General features: G+C 41.0%; 1 protein-coding gene across 1 annotated transcript in view; it reads right to left on the bottom strand.

Annotated features, from left to right (window-relative positions):
* Positions 1 to 22,748, bottom strand: part of LOC126458329 (meiosis regulator and mRNA stability factor 1) — a 212,592-nt gene that overhangs the window by 149,917 nt on the left and 39,927 nt on the right. The window contains exon 6 of the mRNA XM_050095288.1: positions 10,867 to 10,987. Coding sequence (XP_049951245.1) covers positions 10,867 to 10,987 — 121 coding nt within the window. The remainder of the gene's footprint in view (positions 1 to 10,866; positions 10,988 to 22,748) is intronic.

Consider the following 22,748-nt stretch of genomic DNA (forward strand, 5'->3'; position numbering starts at 1 on the left):
TAGTATACCACAAAAAGGTTTAATTTTTTTTTTATTTTAACATAATTCTCATTTTGCAAAATTATGGAGATAAAGGTTTCTATTGTAATATAACATACATCCACTATGTGATCAAAAGTATACGGACACCCTCAAAAACATAGGTTTTTCATATTAGGTGCATTGTGTTGCCACTTACTGCCAGTTACTCAATATCAGCAACCTCAGTAGTCATTAGACATCATGAGAGAGCAGAATGGGGCACTCTGCGGAACTCACGGACTTCGAATGTGGTCAAGTGATTGGGTGTCACTTGTGCCATACGTCTATACGAGAGATTTCCACACTCCTAAACATCCTTAGGCCCACTGTTTCTGATGTGATAGTGTAGTGGAAATGTGAACGGATGCGTATAGCACAAAAGCATACAGGCTGACATCGTGTGTTGACTGACAGAGACCGCCAACAGTTGAAGAGGGTCGTAATGTGTAATAGGCAGACATCTATTAATGCCATCACACAGGAATCTCAAACTGCATCAGGATCCATTGCAAATACTATGACAGTTAAGCGGGAGGTGAGAAAACTTCTATTTCATGGTCGAGCGGCAGCTCATAAGCCACACATCACTCCGGTAAATACCAAATGACGCCTCGCTTGGTGTAAGGAGCATAAACATTGGACGATTGAACAGTGGAAAAAATTTTGTGTGGAGTGACAAATCACGGTACACAATGCGGCGAGCCGATGACAGGATGTGGGTATGGCGAATGTCCAGTAAACGTCATCTGCCAGCATGTGTAGTGCCAACAGTAAAATTCGAAGGCAGAGGTGTTATGATGTGGTCGAGATTTTCATGGAGGGGGCTTGCACCCCTTGTTGTGTTACATGGCACTATCACAGCACATGCCTACATTGATGTTTTAAGCACCTTCTTGCTTCCCACTGTTGAAGAGCAATTCGGGGATGGTGATTGCATCTTTCAACACAATCAAGCACCTGTTCATAATGCATGGCCTGTGGCGGAGTGGTTACATGACAACAACCTCCCTGTAATGGACTGGCCTGCACAGAGTCTTGACCTGAATCCTATAGAACACCTTTGGATGTTTTGGAATGCCAACTTCATGCCAGGCCTCACCGACCTATATTGATATCTCTCCTCAGTGCAGCACTCTGTGAAGAATGGGCTGCCATTCTCCAAGAAACCTTCCAGCACCTGATTGAACGTATGCCTGCGAGAGTGGAAGCTGTAATCAAGGCTAAGGGTGGGGCAACACCATAATTAATTCCAGCACTACTGGACACCACGAACTTTTAAGCCAGGTGTCCAGATACTTTTGATCACATAGTGTAGCTTACAAACATGGTCTAAATAATGACTTCATTTATTTACGTAATAATGTAACTGCAAAATATGAACACGTGTATTATTTAGAAAGCTAACCAACTCCTAAAGATGAATGAAAGAGAACCTTTAAGAACTCAACTCATTTTTAAATCCCACCATTTATGTTGCTTCCACTCCAATTTTAAACTTAAAACTCATTATGTAATTATCAATACTCACAGTAAAGAACTATTGTTTATAAATTTTTTTTAATTAGCAATTTACTATACCATAAATACATCTATTACAAACATGTCAGGCATTTTTTCATTTCCATACCTCCATCGCAGAATGCATTCCATTATTGTTAACTATGAACACAGTTAAGTACAATTTCTCATGAAAACACACTCAGTGACAAGATGAAATTAAAAATGCATTTTTCTTACATTTTGGAACTAGTTGCATTAAACTGAACGAAGTGATAAATTACTAAATGCTGCCAAACAAGGGACTTTCATATGTGTGTGTGTGTGTGTGTGTGTGTGTGTGTGTGTGTGTGTGTGTGTTTGTGTTTGTCTGTCAGATCTGTCTGACAGAACAGACATCACACACCTCGATGCAGCAGTCATTGACGACTTTTGCATGTGGCACCTTGATAATATTATGTACAGATTTTCTGTCTGAGGTTAAGTTAATTATGGAACAGACATGACAAAGGATAGCTACTATACAAAAAATTTAAATTAGGCAGAAAAAATGTCTGTTCAAAAATAAGTATCAAAATAGTCTGCTCCAGGAAGAAATTTGGGATGATTCTTGACAATCTAATCCAAAAAATCTTCTGAAGTGTTTCCCCATGGCTTAATAGAAAGCTATGGAAGCAGGTAGCTACAATGCAGGTTTGCAGCCACTTATTTTATTGTAATCTATGAAAGGTAAATCTTACTGATATCTATAGAATATGCTTACAAGAAATTCAGAGCAAAGTGTTAGAAAAGAAATACCAGACTCTCAAATGATCACACTAGAGCAGAATGAACTACTGCAAAACAAGGGCGTATATATTTTCAATGAAGGAGACCATATTTTGGCCACCCTCCTACCAAATACCACAATACCGCATTTCACAAGACCACATCGTTCACTTCTGTCAGATACAGCTTTCTGACATGCACTGTGCTTCAATATATTTGTGCTTGAGGCTGTATAATAGTTATGCAAGCATATGAGGAGCTTTATGTAAACAGCAAGAGAATTGTCAGGAAGAATCTGTGTGGTAAAAAAGTAAAAATTATGACTGTTTGAAGTTCTAAGGCCACAGATACTGCGACATTATTAACACAATAAGCAGTTCAGTTTAAGAGGAATTGGACATTCCTAAAGGAGGCAATCACAGAAGCTGACAGACAAATATTGGTACAAGGAAGGAAATTGTAGAGATATCTTGAGTAACGAAAGGAGGAACTCAACAGATCAGGTGAAATGGCCACTGGAAAAAGTGAAGAAATTTTTATACAACAATATACCAATAAGATAAAATATGTACAACAACAAAGAAGTAGTAATAAATACAGAAGAACAGCTGAGAAGTGCTTGGATTGAAAGGGGTGTTTGATAAGGATGCAGTCTTCCTGCTATCCTGTATATTGAAGAAGCATTGAAGGAAGTAGAAAGGTTAAGGAGTAGGACTAAAGTTTATGATGAAGAATATTGATAGATCTATTGATACGATCTGCTGATATGATTGTTTCCCCATGGCAGAGAACATGCCACTAAGCAAAACAGGCTCAATTTCAATAGCTGCTGCCATAATGCACCCCGTTTGGATACTTCTCCCCAACAACTTCTCTGAACTATGCTGTTCTTGTGACATAGCCTTTGGTCCCATAATCCTCCCGACCTCAATCTCCATTAGACCTTACCTCACACCTGCCTCCACCTGCCCCAGGACCACAGCTCTACTCATCTTGCATACACAGCTTCTTCCCTGCACTCTTCCCGTCCTCTGTTCTATTAACCTCTAATAATTCACTCTCCCATATCATCGTGCACTGCACAAACTCGCTGATGCCATGTCGCTTTCATTTCGCATGCACTGCTACATACCACACATACCACTCCCCCCCCCCCCCCCCCCCTCCCCCAAAGCATCTGTTGCCTTCTTTCATAGCAGACGTACAACAATGAAACTTCTGGCGATCACACATTAAACACAGGCATGTGCAGCGATGCCAACCAAATTTCGTTTCAACACACTACTGGCACGAAATTATGAACAGACCTCATATTTAGCCAGCACAATGTAGCCGTTTAGTGTGTGCACGTGCGAGTGCGCGTGCACGTGCGCCCGTCCCCTAGCTCAAAAAATTATTCTCCACAAACCTAGCAAAGTTTTCAGACTGCTTGTTTAGGTGCTTGTCGATGATTCCACAGTTCTATTATTCCACGAGTTATTCTCTATGTAACTTCATCTCACCTAGCACTTCCGAAGCGTGTGGCTTCAGTACCACAGAGAAAAATCAGTACAGCGAGATTTCATCAGACAGTGAAGCATCACATTATTTCTTTGTTGTCAACTCCAGACAGGTATAGCTGTATGTACCACTTCTACACTAAAATATGAAACATTCATAGTTGCTAATAATGTTTACATTTGATTAGATGCCACACTTTCATTTGGTACATACAAAGAAAAGATGCTGAATGCACTAGAGCAGAATATAAACATCTCTGAAGAAAAATTCTTTCCCTGCACATAATTGACCTTCTGATTAAACTGTTGGTCAGTTTTTAAAAGAAAATGAGGGACACTGTGAACATATTTTCCTTATTCCCTTAAGTTACCACCACTGACTCTTCCTGTTCCAAGAGATGCTTAATTAGCAGTAATTTCAAAGTACCACATAAAAATTTCAGTTTTAACCTAATGCAGATGTGTATTTAAAAAAAGTATTTTACCACAGTTACTAAAAGTTGTGTTTCTTATAAACAATAATTATATCATCTAACAGCAGCTGTTGCACAACATGAATTTAACTGCAGACCTTTTACACAAACAATACAGAACAGAACCCACTCATTACTGACATGATACAATAGATGGCTTGTTTTAAAAACTATTCTGACAAACAGTTTTAACTTCTCAATAATTTTGTCATCAATACTGTTTGCTGCATTGATACTTGTCTTTATAACATTCAGTGACATCTTTCTCCAATACTGTAGAGGAAGAAGGGTGGAGGGGGCGGGGGTATCAAAAAACAGCCTACGACCCTGAAAGGCAAAATATGTCATTTCAAACAGAAAGAAGAATCTCTCCTTCCTCCATCCACCCTCCTCCCCCCCCCCCCCCCCCCACCCACCCCTCTCCCCTTACATTGGACTATAATTTCTCAATTTTAATAAAAAAATTATTTTAATGATTCATATGCCACAATAGCACATTAGTACACTGTGTAAAAACCCTTAATTCGACAAATGCTTCCCGCAGTTTCTTCACTTTGTTAAATTTTTTAATATATTTGCCCACAGCTTTTGGAACTCCCCAACTCTCCGGTACAACATTACAAAAACGGGAGAGTAACTGATGCCATTTTGAAGATCAGAACCACAATAAGGTGTGCACAGAGGTGAATTTTGTAGTACACTGCTACAAAACACAGATATCCAGATTCGAGGTTTATGTATATCACTCAATGTTAACTCGTCAAAAAATATTCACCACAACTATAGTCCATTAGTTAAAGCTCTTTCTCACCCTTCCTTCTAGTCCTTAGGCCATTCTAGCAATTATTTTTATTATTACTTATGCAGCTACATACAGAAAACAATGCCTTGTCAGAAAAGCCCCAATTTTCTATTACTAGATAATGTTACAGTATTTGAAAGCAGAATCATTTTCATGAAACTAAAAGTTTAGCTTAGAAATAATTTCTGTGCACTTTTAAAGCCGTTCGACTGACACCACAATATCACAGGAAAATCAGTCAAACAATCCTTTGAATGTATGGATCTCGCAAGTGCTAATTAACTGGTTAATATGTAGTTCCAATAGGAGGGGGGAAAAACCATGGTTGCTCATTATTTACAAAGTGACACTGGATCTTATCATGAGCAGGTATGGGAAGACAAATTCTCTCATTCCAGCATTTTAAATTAATGTAGGGCGGTAACAATTCTTCATTCACTGAGCAATTAAAAGCTAGCAGCTATGCAGAAATTGTATTAGTGTCACTCCAAATTTTGCATCAACCACCCAAGAGCAAAACATTGACTTTGTTGTAGGAATTGGAGAATGAAGCACTCCTGTAGCTAAATATGTAAGTTTTAATGACCACCTGACTAGCAAGTCTCAGATATTTTGTGATTACATGATAATTTTTCAACGAGTATAACTGAATGCTGGCATAATTCTCCTCATAAAAATGTTAATTTATTTTTATATCCTATATCCATTTGGCTTATGAAATTTTTTCATATCCATTTTGTCTTTAACCCTGTGGCGCATAGTGTCACTACTGTGGACAACTGTTAATGATCACTTCTTTGGCATTTTCAATCAGTCCTGAGGCTGAAAATGCGCACAGTTCACTGCAGTGGGCACTCCCTACTGGTGTTGTGTCCTGCATGCATTTGCAGCCTCATGACTCATTGAACCCACCAGAGAATTGACCATTAAAAGCTGTTCATTGCAGTGAAATTCATGCACCACAGGGTTAATGTAAGCAATCCATTATGTCCATTTACTTCTTATGAACTTCTTGTTCTTACTTTTGATGCCAACAGATGGTGCAGTGTTTTATATACTTTCTCTCTTCTTTAATTGTTCTTACATCTGTTTTACTTTTATCACCTATTTCAAACCTATTTTTCATTTGCTTGGACATTAACTATCCCTGTATGTTTTACTTTATTGTTATTTACTGCACTTTCAAAAATGTAAATTGCCGCCTAGAAGAGCTTCTGTCCACTGTGACGGCAGCATCTTGCCTGCCAGTCTCATGTAGAGTAGGCACACACAGTCTTTATTCACTGTCACTACGCTTTGTACACAAATATCTGTGTCAAGATTGGAAGTGTGGCCCTATCTGAGGACAGCTGCATGCCTTCACCAAAGGCGAACACCAAATTTCGACTATTATGACTAATGCATTACCCACAGTTCTTATTCAAATTCTGAAAAAAGCTTGTGCTGTATGTGCAACCTAAACTGTTTTTCCTACTGAAAATATATCAAGGTTGATGCACCATGGCATAGAGTGAGAGGCTTTATACGTAGTTCCACATTCAATTCTTAGTACTTTCAGGCATTTTCCTGCAGTGGGAGGACTGGAATACGGTGGTACTTAGCCTTGTGATGCCAACTGAGGAGCTACTCGAGTGAAAAGTAGCAGCTCCAAGACGTGTGAAACTGACATGGCTAACAGAACAGTGTGTTGACTCCATGCCTCTCCACACCACATCTCAGTAATGCCATTGGCATAGGGCAAAATAGCAGGTAGCCTGAACTGGGTGGTCCATCAATGATGAGCTGGAATAGTCTCAGAAATAATAATTACTGTCCAACAGGGAAACATTATGTAAACAAAGGAAAATGTGGAGAGACCAGGAAAGCATTTAACAATTTGCAACAGTCATAAATCAGGATGTAATGCATAAAAATATCAATAAGGCTGACACACGCTAAACCAATGAATATAAGTAATTTATTTGCTTAAAGATTAGGGGATTTTAAACCATGCATGTAGAAAACAATGTAAAACAACACACAAAATACACCATTCAAAACAATGCTATAAACATCATTTGCACAAAAAACTTTACTAAGTGTGACTCGTATTTTCTGTATGCCCCTGAAAATCCTACAGCAGTAACCATGATAAGGCACTGTATAGTAAGTAATCAGATGTATTATTACTCTTATTGTTAAATGTCACTTTCAGTGTTTCTTGTGTGTGAAAAGAGCTGTAAACATTTGACAACCCACATTTTTATATAAAAAATAAATAAATAAATAAACAACAACGTGCAAACATATTATGATCCCTCTGGCACCCTGTTTTCCTACTGACAACTATCTCCTCCAAAAACAAGTTGAGTGTAATGTTATCTTGCACTCCATTTTGAGCCACCATCCTCTACTTCTATTTGTATTGTTTGCAAGTCAATTTTACACTGAAATGAAATCTCGTTTACACAACAATATGCAGTGTGACAGCAGCTGCAAATAGTATTGCTGAAGTTATAAACCAAACTGTATGACTTGGGAGCTCACTCAGATGTGAGTAATACGTGCACTGCTCAAGAGTGTCAATGATGTAGGAAAATCTGGCAGATTTTGCATTAACTGTTAGTTCATATGATAGAATCCTGTGATTTTTTGTTTGTTTTAAATATCTGTGAAATTCTGTGGTGTTAAGTAAAGACTAAATAGGAAACTTATCAATAAACATCTAAAGCCACCCTCAAACCTAATGACACGGTTCCTTTCGGAGGAACTTCATGATTTATTATGGAATCAGTTTCAGTGCCCACACCATCATCAGGTTCATCAACATTAAATCATCATACTATGTGATAAAATCAGTAGCATCAAATAATAATATTCTTGAATTCATCACTGGATTTTATAATTTGACGGCTGGTACGATAACGTAAATGTTTTATGAACATGATGATGGCCCACAGATCAGAACTTTTTCAATTAAAAAATTTTAACAGTAGCTGTTGGTGGTAAATCATGACATTCTCTAAAAATTTGCAAGCTAAGGGGTACCATCTACTTCAAATATCAGACCTGTAACATATTATTCTTAAATGTGCAATTGTCAGGATAGATTGGTGAAACAGTACGTGTGAGTTTACATCACACCTCAAATTCCACTTGTCCTTGTCACGATACAAACACTTTAGGTGGACATTCATTCAAATACAAGTACTCTGAAACTATGAAAAAGTCTATGTTACGAACAGCAGCATCTGCCTAGTGGATCAGATGAAATAGCAATTTTAAATACTCGGCGTCTACAGTTTTCTGTACACAACATAGCTTGAAAAGACATTTTGCAGAGAAACAATTGAAATCTACAATATATGGCTGTAAATCCCCATTTAAGAGCTCAATAGAGAATACTGAATCTGAAACCATTATTTCCTATTGTAAACAGTACTTTTTGTCACTTACTGGTTCTTTCAGCTCTGCCAGTAATTTGTTAATGCAAAAGGTGCTAGAACACATCACGATTTTTTGTTAGATAGGATACAGCCTGTAACCTTGGAAGCAGGCTCACTCACACTAGTAGAAGTGATTGAATGTGTGTCCTAAAGAGGAGCAGAGATGTGTAAACACAAGATTTTTTTACGCCCTACTTTACAGACTGCCCTCACAAAAACTGTGCTGTGGCATTAGTATTGGCCTGCTTTATTAACCTGTTTTGCAGAGGATAAATGTGCGGATGGGCGTAGATATAGGAAATTTGAAATGGAGGGCAATGAGGAGACAGGCAGACTGGAGGGCAATGAGGAGACAAGAAGACTGTGTTGGATAAATGAAGAGGTGAGAAGTCGGGGGGGGGGGGGGGGGGGGGGGCGGCATGAGGAGATTGGCAATGGGGAGACTTGGGGTGGTGATGAGGACCGGAGGGGGGAGGGTGGGTGGTGATGAGACTGACAGAGGGGTGAGAGGATACTGACAGAGAGATGCGGAAGTTTGAGATGGTCAGCGAGACGGGGGGAGGGGGAAATAATAGGCAGTGTGGAGGTGGGGAGGAGATGTGGTGCATTGTATGTGTCCAATAAATACCAATGCACAGCCACAGGAGAGTATTATAATATACTTGAGAGCTTCTGTAGAGGCTGCAGCTATCTATAACGAAAATACCATCTGAAAAAAAGTTGCACCAATATCTAGGCAAATCTTGGTAAGATAAGTGGTGCAAAGACTGGCAACTTACTTCAAATGTACAAATATATTATTGGGTACTTCACAATACTCAGAATAGTAGTATCTTACAAGTACAGCATCAATTAGTGCCAAGTACAACATCAATTAGTGCTAACTGGAATCAGTAACTCTTGCAAATACTCATATGTAACAATTTGGTTGGGGGATATGAAATGGCATTACGAAATAGGGTCAATCATAGTAAAGCTTGTGGAGACTGGTTCATTGATACGATACTAGGAAAACGCAGTCAGTTTACAAAGGAGACTTGTGGAAAAATCATTTGCATGTTTTATATTAGAATACTGCTTCAGTGTGGAACTCACAGCAAAAAGACTAACAGAGGACACTTGAACATATACAAAGAAAAGCAATATAAATAATCAGAAGTAGTTTGACACACACAAGGCAATCACAGAAATTCTCAAAGACCTGAACAGGCACACCCTTCCATACAGACACAACATATCCAAGGTAATCCTGCTTACAATATATGGAAAGGTTATTTGCTACTCACCATACAGCGGAGATGCTGAGTCACAGACAGGCACAACCAGAAAGTGAGCTTACGGCCAACAAGGCCTACAGTGGAAATAGGCAACATACATACACACACACTCACAAACACATGATTAGTCTCTGGTTGCTGACAGTCTTTTTGTTGTGACTGCCCGCAACTAAGCATCTGCTGTATAGTGAGTAGCATGTATCCTTTTCATAATATTGGTCATTCTGTCCTGGATTTTCCATTGTTTGAAATCCTACTTACAAACTTTTATAACTGTTCCTTCCTCAATTAGAAAAGAGGGATACGTTGGAAAGATGGAGCCTGCCTTTTATAGGACAAGGGGACGCAAGGATGAAGAGGGAGATGTTAGAGAGTAAGTGCCACAAAATCCAAGACAGTACTTTGGGGAGCACTGTGTCAACTCCAGCCAGGTATGATAGGAGAAAACAGTTAAAGAACCAGGAATTGTCTCTTAATCTGCTTCGTGTCTATCAGCAGTGCTCTAATTTCAGTTTCTCAAGATAAGTTGTAAGACACCTACTAAAATCTGAAACATGTAGCCACTTTCTTCATTCAAAGACTGATTTTATTCAGCTCTCCACACCCATCTATTTAATGCAAGTCCCCATCACTACCCAACTACTGTAACCCATGTCCATTTGAACCTATATATTGTATTCAAGCCTTTGTGTTCCTGTACAATTTTCTCTTCTATATTTCCATCCACTACCAAATTAACCATCTCTCGATACCTCAGGATGTGCCCTATCAACCTCCCTCTCTGTCTGTGTCTGTCTGTCAAAGCACACGTCTCTTGAACACTATTTTCTACATCTTCATTCATTACCTGGTCCATCCATCAAGCTATGGCCAACCAATCCCCCACTGCTTATTAACAAAAGGAGTAAACAAGTGATGGTGTGAGTATAAAGAAAAGACTGCAAATGTTTTAGGTTTCATTTAACAACTATCTGTAGATGCACCCACAACTTACATATTTATAAATACTGAAACTGACAGAAATTTGAACTTAAACTCTTAATATCTTACAATGAAGAAATTAGAAATTCTGTGACCACAGTAATTCAATAAACATGTTAGTACCTTTATTGCCCGCAGTGGCAATTCTTCAGCAAGTGCAGAAAAGCTGTAATTTTCATTAGCAGACAGGATCAAAGCTTCTGATGTGTTCCTTCTATGTAGTAGGATTACATGGATTTTTTTCCTGTAATTAATCAATAACATGTTAAGGAAATAAACTAAAAATGTTTTTAAAGACTTAAGACACCTAAAAGACTAAATACAAGTTAAGTAAACCCTCACCAACTTGGACTTCAATAATATTCCATGATAACTTGGAATTAAGTGAGCCATCATTTGCGCCCAGCTAATTTATTGCAAAATTTTGAAGTCATCTGCTCCCTTCTCCATTCCCCTTAAGCATACACCAAACTCAAATCCTGCTTAGTTCACTTACAGAAGCCACCATGATAAGAGATGTTAAATTATATCTCCGTGACTTATTACAATTTTAGTACAATGAGTGTTAGGAGTAAATATAAATCAGTAAGTTTAAAAGTACCTGATAAAATCCATGCCAGTGTTTCTGCCGAGAGTGTTGCATGACAGAGTTTGGTAATAATGACTTTTTATGACATTGAGAAAAATGGCAATACAACTTCAGCCAGATGAAACATCCAAAAACCAAAACCACTCACCAGATCCAAAACTGACCACCACTGATGATGCCACACTGTCTACTCCCGTTAAGAAGAGTCAAATTGTAGATTGTAACAGAAAGACATACAGGCGAATTACGCAAAACTGGTATCAAGGATAGTACTGTAGGGCTGTTTAGATTTCATAATCAGAAAACATCTCTAACACAAAAGCATGTGTAGAAACAGATGTTGTTGAATCATTTGACGAAGTATGAGGTGTGATAAAAAAGCAACAGGAATACTTTAATTTTGCGGGCTTTATACAACAATTTTCAAAACTATTTTTAATCTTTTTGGTACGCGTATTCCTGAGTATGTTTGCATTTTCAGCTGTTTTGGGCATTTAGTTTATTGCTGACAATCAAAACATTGTACATGTTTTCATGTGCTGGGCAAATTTTTACTTATAAAGAAGATTGATCAAAGACTCTGCATTACACTCTGCTTGAAAAATGGAATAAAGTGCAGCACCACACTTGAAATGTTGACCTTGGCTTTTGGTGAAACTACTTTGATTAAGACGAGAGTTTCAGAGTGGTACAAACGTTTCAGAGTGGGTCAAGGACACAAAGATGACTGTCCTGGACACTCTAGTACATCAGTTACTGATGACAATGCGGGGGGGGGGGGGGGGGGGGGGCTGTAATACTGCCAAATTAACATCACAGAGGCGGTTGATGATGTCAGCATATCCTTTGACTCATGCCAAGCAAATTTTTTGGGTGTTTTGGGCATGAAACATTTAGGATCAAAATCTGTACCAAAAGTGTTGAATTTCGACCAAAAACAACGTCGCATCGACATCGCTCGGGAACTGCTGATCAGGAATTGCTGACTGAAGTCAACAACAAACCAGAACTTCTGAAGATGGCTATAACAAGTGACGAAACATGGGTATGTGGGTGTGGCGTGGAAACGAAGGCCCAATCACCCCAATGGAAACCAACCGAACAGCCATGACCGAAAAAAATTCTACAAGTTCCATCACATGTGAAGGTTCATCTCACTGTTTTCTCTGATTACAATAGGGTATTGCATTATGAATACCTGTCTTATGTCATGATGTTGTTCGGACATGGAGGAGATACAGAGAGAGAGGAACTTTCGATGACATGCCTCACAGAGGCCGCCCAAGGGCTATTACTGCAGTGGATGACCGCTACCTATGGATTATGGCTCAGATGAACCCTAACAGCAACACCACCATGTTGGACAATGCTTTTTGTGCACCCACAGGACATTGTGTTATGACTCAAACTGTGCGCAATAGGCTGCATGATGCCCAACTTCACTCCCGACATCCATGGCAAAGTCCATCTTTGCAACCATGACACCATGCAGCGCAGTATAGATGGGCCCAACAACATGCTGAATGGACCGTTCACGATTGGCATCACGTTCTCGTCACCGTTGAGTGCCGCATATGCCTTCAACCAGACAATTGCCAGAGATGTGTTTGAAGGCAACACAGTCAGGCTGAACGCCTAAGACACACTGTTCAGCAAGTGCAGCAAGGTGGAGGTTCCTTCACATTTTAAGGTGGGATTATGTGGGGCCGACAAACTGCTGGTGGTCATGGAAGGCACCGTAATAGCTGTACGATACATGAATGCCATCCTCCGACCGATAGTGCAACCATATCGGCAGCGTACTGGTGAGGCATTTGTCTTCATGGACAATTCGTGCCCCCTTTGTGCACATCTTGTGAATGACTTCCTTCAGGATAATGACATCGCTCAACTAGAGTAGCCAGTATGTTCTCTAGACATGAACCCTATCGAACATGGCTGGGATAGATTGAAAAGGGCTGTTTATGGACGACATGACCCACCAACGACTGAGGGATCTACATCGAATTGCTGTTGAGGAGTTGGACAATCTGGACCGACAGTGCCTTGATGAACTTGTGGATAGTATGCCATGATGAATATAGGCAAGTATCAACGCAAGAAGATGTGCTACTGGGTATTAGAGGTACCAGTGTGTACAGAAATACCTCTGAAGGTATCACTGTATGGTGGTACAACATGCAATGTGTGGTTTTCATGAGCAATAAAAAGGATGGAAATGTTGTTTATGTTGATCTCTATTCCAATTTTCTGTGCAGCTTCTGGAACTCTCGGAACTGAGGTGATGCAATTTTTTTTTTGATATGTGTGTAAACCCAGCTTCCCTGAATGCCCCACTGTAATTGGTTACTGTGCTCTCACTGAACGAACCTAACCAATTACCTGTAGCCTAACTCCCTTATTAAAGATATGAGCCACTTCTTTCACAGACTCTACCATCCTCCACCACGTCACCACCTGGATCATTACTCATCACTGTTAAGACCACCTCCCTACATACCAAAATGTCCACGTACATGGCCTTATCACCAGCAAACTATACATCTTCATCCTATATCATTGCGACTTCAAACTCTCCACCTTCTTGTACAGTTAACGAATTGCATCCCCACATGTATCTACTTCTCCTTTTGAGGAAAAGATACACAAACAAATCTGCAGAACAGCAATGGCCACTCTTGTAGCACCCCCCTATAACAAACTATTTATGGGCCACTGGGAGGAAGCCTACCTAGTTTCTAAAACCCCTTGCTTGGTTCAGGTTCATTGATGATACCTTCCTGATCTGGACCCAGAGCCACATCACCCTATCCTCATTCCTCCACAGCCTCAACACCTTCTCTCCAATTCACTTACCTGTTCCTCCTCAGGCCAACATGCCAATTTTCTGAATGTTTACCACCTCTGCTGGCTTCATCCATACCTCTGTCCATGTCAAGACTATAACCATCAACAGTATCTGTATTTTGATAGCAGTCTTTCATTCTCCACTGAAAACATCACTCTCATACAGGAGAATCCCCTTGCCTAGTATGCTGAAGGTCTTATTAAATCTTCACGCAAGCACTGTTCTCAAAACCAACCTGCAGATATATTTCCCAAACCATACCCTCACCCCTAATCCTCGCACAACCCCAAAAATTAACTGCAAAGGAGCACCCCCTTATCACCCAGTATCATCATTCACCACGGCTTCACCAGCTTCCTGCTCAAAGATGAGGAACATCCTACCCACAATAATTCCCACCCTTCCCAAAGTGCTATTCAGCCAGCCCCACAATATAGACAATATGCTGCTCCGTACTTACGTCACACTGTCTCCCAATCCCTTGCCCCATGGTTCATACCCCTGCAGAAGACCCAGGTGCAAGAGCTGCCCAATACCCTCATTCAGCAAATCCCACACAAGTTCTGTCACTGGCTTATCCTATCCTAGCACAGGCAGGACCATATGCGAAAGCAATCATATATTCTGCACAGAATTTTATGTGGGCATGACCACCAACCAGTGGTCCTACCAAATATAGAGCTGACAACCCAGTGGCAAGACATTCTGAAATCTTGCCCCCCCCCCCCCCATCTCTGCAAGCCCTGCTCTACACTCACCTCCACTCTGCCCTCGGACCCTAACTTAACTCACACTGCACCCACTCCCTCTTCTCTGCAGTTTCCTTTTCCTGCATTCTGTTAGCCCCAACCGATCCACTCCTACTTGTCACTGTTATCGTGGGCTGCACCGACTCACCAGTGCTGATGCCCTTGCCGCATTCCTGTTCCGTGTACCTAATGCATCTCTCTCTACCAAATTCGTATTCTGTGCAACTGTTGCCTCCCTCCCAGCTGTCAGCCACCCTTCCCTAAACCTGTGCCTCTACCTTTCTCCTCCATCCACACAAGAAGTGGCAGAACTGCAGCTCTAGCAAAGTGTGATCAGGTGGCACAATGTAGCTCTACAGAGTGAGGGAGGGGTGGGGTAAGGGGCAGTAGGGATAGTGGGGGGGGGGGGGGGAGGGGGGACTGACTGACTGACTGACTGACTGACTGACACACACACACACACACACACACACACACACACACACACACACACACACACAGAGAGAGAGAGAGAGAGAGAGAGAGAGAGAGAGAGAGAGAGAGAGAGAGAGAGAGAGAGAGAGAGGGGGGGGGGGGGGGGGGATACATCCAAATGAAGGCTAGCAAAGTTTCAGCCCAGATACGTTGCCATTGACTATTATTCAGTGAGTTGTTTTCTTTACTCTAACTTCCTATCTTGTTTTGATTTAATCACTACATACACTGTATGTTATTTTCCTAATTATAGCTCCAGATAACTAAGAAAACATTTATATAGTTCAATAATATGAACAATGAGTCCAAATTTGTGAGGTTTCATTACATAGTAAAAAACTGTGCACTATAAAAATTAGAGTATTGTGAAATACAGAGGAAAAAAGTTAGGAGGAAATTAGATAACCAAAATACAGGAGATACAAATACTTACATTATGAAGTGCATAATAACAAACAAAAATTTAGGCAGACACTTTCACTAATTACAGATATGGCATACAGGATTACTGAGAGTGAGCTGTTTAAACAAAAAGGGTTGTTTTACAGAACTGCTCTAGATTAAAAAATATCTCATGATCTCATTTTGCAAAAGCATACCGTATTTACTCGAATCGAAGCCACACTCAAATCTAAGCCGCACCTGAAAAATGATACTCGAAATTCAAGGGGAGAGAAAACTTTTAGGCCGCACCTCTAAATCGAATATGAGACACAATTTAGGTCGAATGAATGCTACAGTAGTTTGGTTCGAGACGTAAGCTTAGCAGTTAAGCTTTACCAGGTAGCCATTGCTACGTGTCAGGCGCTCCGTCCGTATTTATACAGGTACCCTTCCTTTTTCACGTGCTTCGTCTGGTTTGAATTGATTGCTTATTTTCCTTTGATCTGATAAGTGCCGTTCTCTTTGTTATAGGTATTTTACATCACTTTAAGCTGAAGATGCATTACTGTACTGTGTCATGCATTGTTTGTTGCATTCTGATAATGAGTGTTTACAGCTTGTCGCCGCTCGCGGCATGGCTTGCTTCTGTGCGTGCTACCGCCGCTTAAAAAAAAAAAAGAAAGAGAGAGAGAGAGAGAGAGAGAGAGAGAGAGAGAGAGAGGAGTAGGGGGGAGGGGGAGGGGGAGGGGGAGGGAGAGTAGGGGGGAGGCGGAGGGAGAGAGAGTAGGGGGAGGGGAGCGAGAGAGAGTAGGGGGGAGGGGGAGGGAGAGAGAGTAGGGGGGAGGGGGAGGGAGAGAGAGAGTAGGGGGGAGGGGGAGGGAGAGAGAGAGTAGGGGGGAGGGGGAGGGAGAGAGAGAGTAGGGGGGAGGGGGAGGGAGAGAGAGAGTAGGGGGAGGGGGAGGGAGAGAGAGAGTAGGGGGAGGGGGAGGGAGAGAGAGAGTAGGGGGAGGGGAGGGAGAGAGAGAGTAGGGGGGGAGGGGGAGGGAGAGAGAGAGTAGGGGGGAGGGGGAGGGGAGAGAGAGAGGTAGGGGGGAGGGGGAGGGAGAGAGAGAGTAGGGGGAGGGGGAGGGAGCGTGAGAGGAGGGGGGAGGGGAGGAGAGAGAGAGGAGGGGGAGGGGGAGGGAGAGAGAGAGGGGGGAGGGGGAGGGAGAGAGAGGAGGGGAGGGAGAGAGAGGAGGGGGGAGGGGGAGGGAGAGAGAGGAGGGGGGAGGGGGAGGGGAGAGAGAGAGGGGGGAGGGGGAGGGAGAGAGAGGAGGGGGGAGGGGAGGAGAGAGAGAGGGGGGAGGGTGGGAGAGGAGGGCGGAGGGTGGAGAGGAGGGGGAGGGTGGAGAGGAGGGGGGAGGGGGGAGAGGAGGGGGAGGGTGGGAGAGGAGGGGGGAGGGTGGGACGGAGGGGGGAGGGTGGGAGAGGAGGGGGGAGGGTGGGAGAGGAGGGGAGAGGGTGGGAGAGGAGGGGGAGGGGGGGGAGAGGAGTGGGGGCGAGAGGGCGAGAGAGAGAGCAGAGAGAGAGAGAGAGAGAGAGAGAGAGAGAGAGAGAGAGAGAGAGGGGGAGAAATCGTCTCATTAGCGAAACAATGGCAAGAGACTGCTATTTGTTGTCACTTACACTGCTGCCTTCTTTGATAATGATCAACAACAACCAAATAATAGACTGTGTATGATAGATGATGTTCTGAACGAGAGTTTAGCGAAAATCTTTCTCCGTTTGAAAATCTTTGCAGACGCCTCTTTAGTACATTACATTCTGCACAGAAATAGAGTCATCTTAGATCTAAAAATCTAGTCAATTGCCGTGCTTCATTTCTGACTGTATCACTATTACACATAATACGAATATAAACGTGACATGATACGTATATTCTTCCGCGTTTGCTGTTGTCTCACTCTAGTTTCATAGTTTATTAGGCAGACGGAATTTAAATGAGATAGCAGCAAACACGAAAGAATACGTGGCAAAATGTTTACATTCATGTTATTCTTATGGTGAAGAGAATACTGCATGTGATTCACAATTCATAAAAGTTCCTATTAGCAACCATCTCTTCTCATAGGTAGGAATAAATTCAGAATGTAGAGTTGGCCATACTGACAAACATCCCTAACAGTCTTGCCAGTCGGATTTTCGTAGTACATTGAAACGCTGCAACATTCGAAGATGAACAATAGGGAATTTGTTCTTACTTCGATGGATAATGTATGAAAATGCAGTGATCGAAACTCGGGGCGAAGGAAAAAAGCTCATTTTCCACCTTTTTTTTTAATTTATTTAGTGACGCAGAGGTTTTGGCGCCAGTATTTATCTTTGTGCCTGCAAAGCATGCCTGTGTAGCGCTACATATATTCGACGGCAGAAGTTAGTTGTGGCGGCATCTACCAACATTTTTCAGAACTTCCGCTTACTTTGCACTCGATTCTAAGCCGCAGGTGGTTTTTTGGATTACAAAAAACCGGAAAAAGAAGTGCAGCTTAGATTCGAGTAAATACGGTATATGTCCCTGTTTAGCAGTGTACCCTTTCAGTCCAGAAATTTGAGACTATATCAAAAAAACGTTAAGATGTTTGTTTTAATGTTTCAGCCTTCCTCCAATTGAATATGACACACACACAACATTCATACAACCATCTGAAACTGTCAGAAAAATCCTTCTTTTGGATGTTTTTTTGACTCTTACATCACAATGGCTTTTATATATTATGTCATCAAAGTTTTGACCCTTTGTGTGAATTTCTGCATTGCGTCTCATAACCAATGATTTGGTCCAGAAAATAATTGTCTGCATTCTCCGCTTCAATTAAGTCACAGCAGCTGTCCGTACATCATTGGTTTCCTTCTGTGTAGGGCCACCTTTGCACAAAATTTTCTTGCAATCAAAACATTCCGGAGAATGTCTAAGCTTACACATTACTTAACCTAAATTATCCTAAGGACACACACACACACACACACCCGAGGGAAGACTGCAACTTCCGCCGGAACCAGCCGCACAGTCCATGACTGCAGCGCCTTAGACATTTCGGCGCCCATTTTCATTTCAATTTTTCATCTAAATTTCATATATACGATGCTTTTACAGAAGTGTGTCACAACACAACAAGTATTATGATACATAGGATGGGTAGCAACCCTCAAAAAGCTTGTTTCTGTACACCATACTAATAATTAATAGGTAAAATAGAAGACTATTTCATGTGGACAAAATAATGTTGCTAACAAATCTATCTTCTACATCATAGACAGCAATATTATTTAAAAGAAATGGAAAGCATACTTGTACAAAAAACAGTGCTATTGAGATTAGGGCACTGAAAAATTAAAATTAATTTCAGAAATCATTCACAGTACCTCACAAAACTAAAGAAATCACCGTCTTTCAATAATGGGGGCATACATGGTGATCTGAACTTTCGTAAAAGTAACTACGCTCTAAATATTATAAAATTCCCCCACAGCATTTTTCGGTCCACATGTTTCGGCTAATCTAAGGAGCTACTGCAGGGATTTTGATACAGGTTTTGCTAATAGACAGACTGATTCACAAGAAAAGTTTGTGTGTATCATACATATTATAAACAAGTCATCCGGCTGTAAATATTTAGTGCCGGCTGTGTGAAGCTGAGGTGGCTCACTACAGTTTGATTAAAATAACTTGATAGCTGACAATTCACAAGTTCGTGTTGGTTTCCTCCAATCAGAGCCTTCAACATCATATCCGAACCATTACCTATTGCCAAACTGTCACAAAAATTGGTCATTTCACTTACAATTTCTTGTCCCACTTTCTTTCTTTGTGTGTTTGGATCCTGAGTTTTGGGTTTGGCCCTTTTATTTTGTTTTCGTATTTCATCACACATGATATATTACTGGATCCTTCCGCACAAGACACAATTTAGCATCACATTACAGTTATTACGTAAAATTAGAGAGATTAGAGCGCGCACGGAGGCTTTCAGACAGTCATTCTTCCCGCGAACCACATGCAACTGAAACAGAAAAGGGAGGTAATGACAGAGGCACATAAAGTGCCCTCCGCCACACACCGTTGGGTGGCTTGCGGAGTATAAATGTAGATGTAGATGTAGATAATCACAGAGATCAGCTTACGTTAGATAACCTCTGCACAAAATTCCGTGAAGCTCAAGTTCTGAAGTTTACAATTCATCTTTGCAACTGGGTATCAGTCAAATACTACAATCTACAGTAGAATAGTAGCAAAGCACAGTGGTTAGCATTCAAACCTGGTATGTAGAAGGTCATGGTTCGAATCTCGTCAAATGTAGTTAGATGTTTGTTTATTTCTAAATCTAATCAAAAGTCTTCGATTATTATTTTTATTCGATTCACTGGTTTAAATGGTTTTTTTTTTTTTTTTTTAATTTCTAATGCTTTGTAGCATCATTCCAATTGTTGTACTGATTGTTTCATTTGTTCTTATTTTTCTTCCTATCATTCTTTTTCCATTTAGAATCTGTCAGTGTCGCCTATAATCTGCAACCTAGTGCCAACAAGACTCCTCATCAGTTGGTAATGCGGCAGCTCATGCAGCCAGTGTGAGGGTAGTTTCAGGTAACCAATGATCACAAGAAATTACAGTTTGCTTCTAGCACTGAAACTGAAATTTTTCTGTCTGGAGTTTGTTCGTAGTTGTTATCTTTAACGTCCATGAACAAAGAGATTGGGATTTTAATTCTACCTCAGATTGTTGACGGTAGTTTTCTCAGATACACTGCATGTCATGAGGTTGTGGATAGGTTAGGACGAGTTTAAATTCAAGACCATAAAACACTTTGCCTGCCACTGTTCAGTCACTGATCATTTAAAATTATTTATTAACAGAGCAGCTCACATTTCTGCCATACCTCATGGACACTGCTTCCAACATTGCTCCATGTTGTACATTAATAACATTTGTTAAGCAACCTGCCACGTTTGTGAGTCACCTACAACTGAGCAGCAGCCAGCAGCCGATGTGGCAACACTGTAGTGGCAAGCGACATGTCAACCATCAAGTAATTTTAATTGGACTATAGTTTTATACACATCTGTTACATTGTGGGAAAGGCTATTTTAAAAGCTCAAGATTCTTTAAAAATGAGTAATCTTGTCAGTGCTTTAAAAAGAATCTCTCTCTCTCTCTCTCTCTCTCTCTCTCTCTCTCTCTCTCTCTCTCTCCCCACCATCCCCCCCCCACCCCTACCCCCACCCCACCCACCCACTCCTCCCTCTTGTCTGAAGAAGTGAAGACTTTTCTACTTTATTTGAGGCTACTAGCAGTACTAGAAATTTTACCCCTTCTCTGTTTCAACTGTCTTGGTGCTATGAGAGAGAGAGAGAGAGAGAGAGAGAGAGAGAGAGAGAGAGAGAGAGAGAGATTCAGGTACAGGGTCTGACTTATCATAATTATCGTAATCTATACAAATGTGATGCCGCACCAGACCTACATTCATTACAGTCGGAAACACTCAAAAAATACACTTTTAACATACTGTGAGGAAAGGGGTCGTTGTACGCATGGGAAGAAACCACCTCCAACTAGTAGTTAAAGATACCAATCTGGGATGGATCTGACAACCAATAATGCCATATCACTTTTCTATATGCAATACTCAGGACTGGCAGTTTTCATATTGATCTAAATGTGTTAGATGAGAAACTGTTACATAACAGCAAATGACTTTGTAAAATGAACACTCAGTTTTTTTGTATATTTCCAGATGTATATTTTACGGTTACCAGTGTTGCTTTGAATAGAAGATAACAAAATTGTGATCCTACCACCTAGTGACAGAAACAACCCAATCTATGGGACCAGATTTCACCTCTGCAAACTATGAGTAGATTCATCGAAGTAGAAGCTGTATAATAAGTGACCAACCACATTTTGTAAGATTATTACACATTACTGTTAGAAGCAGACGGAGTACATTACGCCATTATGCATCTATTAACATATTTTGAATTGTATAAAATGGAAAAACTGTTTAGAGACATGAAGCAGTTTCTGACGTTTCTTTCAAAATGGATAAAGTGATGAAGTATACTAACAATTCAATAATACCTATTTACATGAAGCCAAAGCAAATGGGTAATTTACTGAATTTAATTTACTGAATCTTTATTACATGTGCCACAAATCACCCTCGAAAATTTAATCATAGAACTGCACAGAGTGAAAATATTTATATTCAATGACATGACAAAAAAACAGCCAAATATACCGAGGTGACAAAAGACGTGGGATACTTTCTAATATCCGGTTGGACCACCTTTTGTCCAGCATAGTGGATCAACTTGACGTAGCATGGACTCAACAAGTCACTGGAAATTCCATGCAGAAATATTGAGTCATGCTGCCTCTGATCTTCAAACAAGCCATGAACAACTGTGGCCTGGCGACATAGTGAACAGCCATCCATAAAAATTCCATGGTTATTTGAGAACATGTAGTTGAATGGCTGTAAATGGTCTCCAGGTGTCCAAACATAACCATTTCCAGTGACAACCAGTCCATTCCTCACTAAACACAGCACAGACCATTATAGAACCACCAGTTTGCACAGTGCCTTGTTGACAACTTGGGTCCCTGGCTTTGTTGTTGACAACTTGGGTCCATGGCTTCGTGGGGTTTGCACCATGCTCTAACCATACCATTAGCTCTTACCAATAGAAATTGTGACTCACCTGACCAAGTCACTGTTTTCCAGTGATCTAGGGTCCAACCGACATAGTTACATGCCCAGGAGAGGCACTGCAGGTGATATTGTGCTGTTAGCAAAGGCACATCTATCGTTTGCTGTCACTGATTTCTGTGGTTATTTCATATGGTATTGCTTGTCTGTTAGCACTGGCAACTCTACACCAACACCACTGCTCTCAGTTGTTAAGTGAAGGTCTTCAACCACTG

The sequence above is a fragment of the Schistocerca serialis genome, chromosome 2 (assembly GCF_023864345.2).
Source record: "Schistocerca serialis cubense isolate TAMUIC-IGC-003099 chromosome 2, iqSchSeri2.2, whole genome shotgun sequence".
Lineage (NCBI taxonomy): Eukaryota > Metazoa > Arthropoda > Insecta > Orthoptera > Acrididae > Schistocerca > Schistocerca serialis.